The sequence below is a fragment of the Sinocyclocheilus grahami genome, unplaced genomic scaffold, assembly GCF_001515645.1.
Source record: "Sinocyclocheilus grahami isolate Dianchi unplaced genomic scaffold, SAMN03320097.WGS_v1.1 scaffold17191.1, whole genome shotgun sequence".
Lineage (NCBI taxonomy): Eukaryota > Metazoa > Chordata > Actinopteri > Cypriniformes > Cyprinidae > Sinocyclocheilus > Sinocyclocheilus grahami.
This window is the reverse complement of record NW_015516491.1, coordinates 1-4,579: the sequence shown is the minus strand read 5'-3', so window position 1 is coordinate 4,579 and position 4,579 is coordinate 1. Positions and strand designations below refer to the sequence as shown.

At 38.9% G+C, this 4,579-nt stretch overlaps 1 protein-coding gene across 1 annotated transcript; it reads left to right on the top strand.

The window, feature by feature from the left end:
• Positions 1-169: 169 nt before the first annotated feature.
• Positions 170-3,456, top strand: LOC107579422 (putative oxidoreductase GLYR1; the record flags this gene model as incomplete). The annotated part of the gene is made up of 7 exons (XM_016265255.1): positions 170-282; positions 741-777; positions 1,087-1,166; positions 1,277-1,415; positions 2,579-2,689; positions 3,005-3,088; positions 3,386-3,456. Coding segments are annotated over exons 1-7 (560 nt in total), but the record flags the coding sequence as incomplete, so codon positions are not given.
• Between the last annotated feature and the right edge of the window lie 1,123 nt (positions 3,457-4,579).

Genomic DNA, 4,579 nt, shown 5'->3' with positions numbered 1-4,579 from the left:
CTCTGTATAACATCTCCAGAACCTGCAGTTTAAAATGCATGAAGCAGGTCAGTGTCATTACACTGCTAGTGAGCGACGAGCGAAACTACACCGCTCGCAGTAACAGCCTCCATTGATCAACGAGTCGAGCGCGGCGTAGTCTGCTTTTGTCGCGTCGCGTCGCTCGCTCGCAGGGTAGATGGGTGTTGTGGGTGTGTTCATTCCCTGCATTCAGTGCGACGTTTCTTCTCTCTAACAGTTTAAGATGGCGACCGTGCATCTAAGGATCGGGGATCTGGTTTGGTAAGATAGCAATTTTTTACTTTATTCGATTTAATTTCACGTCGAGGTTAAGTTCTCTTTCGTGCACGTGCAAGGCATTTTGTCGTGGCTGCAATAAAATGTTTTGTTAAAAATCTAACATATGGCCCAGTTTATGTGTCGTCAAGCCAAACGCTGAGCAGCAGGCTTGAGAGCGCTTAGCATACAAGCTAACGATTACTTCATATGCTTTTTGAGGAAAACCTGCGATGTTAGTGTGTTTAACACTAAAAGAGTGTTTCATCTTAAGTTTAGGTGAGTAATTATATAAACAATGAATTTAATACAAGTTTCGGGGCAGTTAGCTGATGGGGTCGAAACGGGTTTTGCTATACACTACGTTAGCTTGTTTCGAGGCACGATAAATTTTAGTTAATAAACGCTCAATCGTGTCACGTTTTATTTAAAATACTAACTTATCGTCTCTATATATGTTTCAGGGGTAAGCTTGGACGCTATCCACCTTGGCCAGGCAAGGTAAGATCTTTTCATGTAACGTAAACGGTTGAGTTGAACTTCTGTTGTTTTTGTGAGGTCAGCTGTTGGCTCTTGCATATAGAGGTCGAAATTGTATTCAAAACCTAGTGAGCTAGCTATCTAGAAAGCGTTTTTGGTTGCTTTCGATCAAACCAAAGCAAGAATGCTTCAAATTAAACGTTAAAACCAGTCCAAAAAAGTTCTCTGTGTAGACAGTTGAGTTTCAGAGACAGCTACTGTATCAGCAGACTAATTTGCATAATGTGTTGGTTTGTCACATTTACTGACCCCTAACTACTGTGTTTTCAGATCGTCAGTCCTCCGAAGGATCTGAAAAAGCCAAGAGGCAAAAAATGTTTCTTTGTCAAGTTTTTTGGAACTGAAGATCAGTGAGTACAGACAAGATCTTAGTCTTTTACCATCACTTCCTCTTGTTTGCATAGGATTTGAGAGTTTAAACCAAACAGATTTTGACTTTAGATATGCGTTGCCCTTTTAGCGCTTGGATAAAGGTAGAGCAGCTGAAGCCTTACCACCCCCACAAAGAGGAGATGATCAAGATAAACAAAGGCAAGCGCTTCCAACAGGCTGTTGATGCAGTTGAGGAGTACCTAAAGAAGGCCAAGGGGAAAGATCAGGTTAGTATCTTGTTTCCACCTTGGCTTTTCCATGATCTGATCGCAAGTGGTCAGCTGAGACATTTTGTGGCTGGTATTAAACTGTATCTTGAATGCGTCTTCCCCTTATTTTGTCACACTGTACAAGTACAAAATGACCTTGTGTCATGCGGATTATGAGCAATCGGACAATGACCTAAAGTATAAAGAAAGCAGGTGTAACTTTTTTTGACCGTAACTTGTATGCTTTTGTACAACACAGCAAAGTTTAAACTGCTTGTTTTGGTGCACCTTCTCGCAAGATGTCCTACAGTGATTACGTATCAGGCCAGTAGGTGATATTTTGCGACTGTTCAAACGTATTCGATCACATGAGCGCCTACACTACAAAAACAGTCTGCTTCAATGTGTGGAATGTGAACAAGCTCAAAATGTTTTATACACAATTTACACCTGTATTTAGCACTGTCCGCTTCTAATCAGATTGACGAAAATGCATGTAATAATACCAGCTGTAAAACGCCTAAAAGAACCACGTGGTCTGTTTTTGTTGTTAAAGGGATAGTTCACTCAATGAAAAATTATATACGTGTGTGTGAATTATATATATAATTTGCCTGAAGTGATTCCAAACCTGTATGACTTTCTTTTGTGTCACAAAAGTTGATATATTAAGAAATGTCTGATTGTTTTGTTTGCTTGCCAAGTAGTCTTACAGGTTTGGAATCACGAGAGAAATTGTAATTTTTTAGTGAAATATGTCTCTTGGGTGAAAGGCCCTAGTTACACCTGTTATCAAGATGTGGTCAGGCAAGACAAATCCCTCTTTACGGCTGATTGTAACGTGCATTTATGTTTCCTGTCACCACTTGTGATCAGATTGTAAAGATCGGACGTACATTGCTCACAATGCCAGTGTTGAACTTTTCATAAAGCATATCACAGTCAGTTTCCACATATGTTAAGTTTAATCTCACTGTAAGCAGGATATTTTGAGACGAATGTTTGTCAGACATTTTTTATTGGATGGTAAATTCCATATAAAGCTCTGGGCTGTTTTTTTATGTTGCCACTTATTATTGACACCCAGAATGCATTGGTACCAGGTACAAACATGTTCTTCGAAATTCACCAGGTAGTATTTCAGAAATAATTCCTCATGTTGTGTAAACTTTATTTTACAGACACACTCTGATGACAAAAGCAAGTCAGATAAAGGCCGTAAAGCAGCTAAACCAATGAAGATCATTGAAGAAGATGATGAAGATGCCTTCAAGGGTGGCTCGTCGGACAAGGTTTTACGATATTGCTTTACCATTGTGGAGGGGAAAGGCTAGGTCATAACCCAACATGTTTTTTTGTCAGCTTCATCAAAGTCCTTTGCTAAGGCCATCTGCTGTTGTACCTGCTGTGGAGTCAGGTTACAATTGTATGTTTTGGAGGTGGATTTGTCAAGTGCGACCCACCCCATTCATTGAGACTGATGTCATCTTTTGCAGTGTGACCAGTACCATATTTTGACTGGGTCGAGATGCAGCTATTTTAGGGCTTTGTTTCATGAGATCAAGCCATTCTGTACACATGGTGAATGTGTCTCTCTTTCCCTTAAGGAACAGACTGATTCTGACCCAGAGCCATCCTCTGTACGACGGCTGGTCGCTGGAACAGTATCAGGATTCAAATGGGAGAGCAGTGTAGGTTACATTCACAGTTTGCTTCTGCACTTCTATGGGATCTGCACATATGCCTTTTTTTAGGTATCAGTAAGACTTACCCACAGGCTGATTTTGGTGCAGTTACAGCTGTGAATTTTCATAGCAGCTGCACGGCTGGTGTGAAAACACCTCACTTTCAAAATGCAAGTCACTATGTCCTTCACTATATAGTTGCACCTCTCACCATGTGGCTGTAATTAGTTGCAGATGAAATAACTATCAGGTCAGTAAGTCTCTTTGGAGAATAGTTTCCAATTTAACTCTCTTGCATTATAGCCAATAAAGGATGACCCACATTTTCATCACTTTCTGCTCAGCCAGTCTGNCTGCTCAGCCAGTCTGAGAAGGTAAGGAGACTTTTTGCTGGGATGTTGAATGATTTTCTAGTTAGTGTGACCTTACCCCTGTCTCTTGCACATTGCACACAATGGCTGCTCTAATAATTTCTGAATAATATCCTCCCCCAAACTGCTTCTGGCAATGCTAGTCGGCCGAATCTGCAGCATGGCAGTTGTACGGAGGTTTTTTTTTTTAACCTAACGGCACCGACAACGTCAAGCTTATTGGTTGATCCACTGAGACTCTGAGCGGACATGTACTCAACCTTGCAGTTTAAAAACTATATTTGGCTTTGGTTTTGTACAAGGTCTTTGTCTCGTCTGTGGTCAGGGTCCAAAATAAACATTTCTTATTTTCTTTTTTATTCAGAATTTCAAGTAGCTAATTATTTACACTACCATTTAAAAGTTTGAGATCAAGAAGATTTATTGTTTGAAAGAAATTAATCTAATCAGAACTGGCAGACATTTATAGTGTTAAAAAATATTTCCAAATAAATGCTTTTCTTTTGAACTTTCTGTTCAACAAAGAATCCTGAAAATAGTTACATGGTTATTAAATATTAAGCAGCAACAACTGTTTTCAACATTAACAATAAAAAAAAGTTTCCCAAGCTGCAAATCGCCATATTGGAATTATTTCTGAAGGATCATGTGACGCTGAAGACTGGAGTAATGATGCTGAAAATTCAGCTTTGCCATCACAGGAAGAAATTATACTTTAAGATATATTATAATCTTTTTTAAATTTTTTATTGTAATAATAATTCACAGTATTACTGTTCCTGTATTTTTGCACAGATAAATGCAGCCTTGGTGGGTATAAGAGACTTGAGAGACTCTTACTGAAATACATCTTACTGACATCTGAAAGGAAGTGTTCACAATATTTCAGAACATTTGACTTTTGGATAAAATAGACCGTTATGTCCATATGTATGCCTGTTAATACAAAGGAGTTGTTACCTGCAACCATTTTATCGAGTTTGTGTCAAGCTTGTGCTCAAAAAGTGGGGTGATAGACCACGGAAACAATACTGTCAGAAAGCAAAACTTTTATTTTATTAAAAATTTTTATGCCACAGCATTTGTGAGCATTTTTATAGAAAAATATTTAAAATAAATAGGCAGT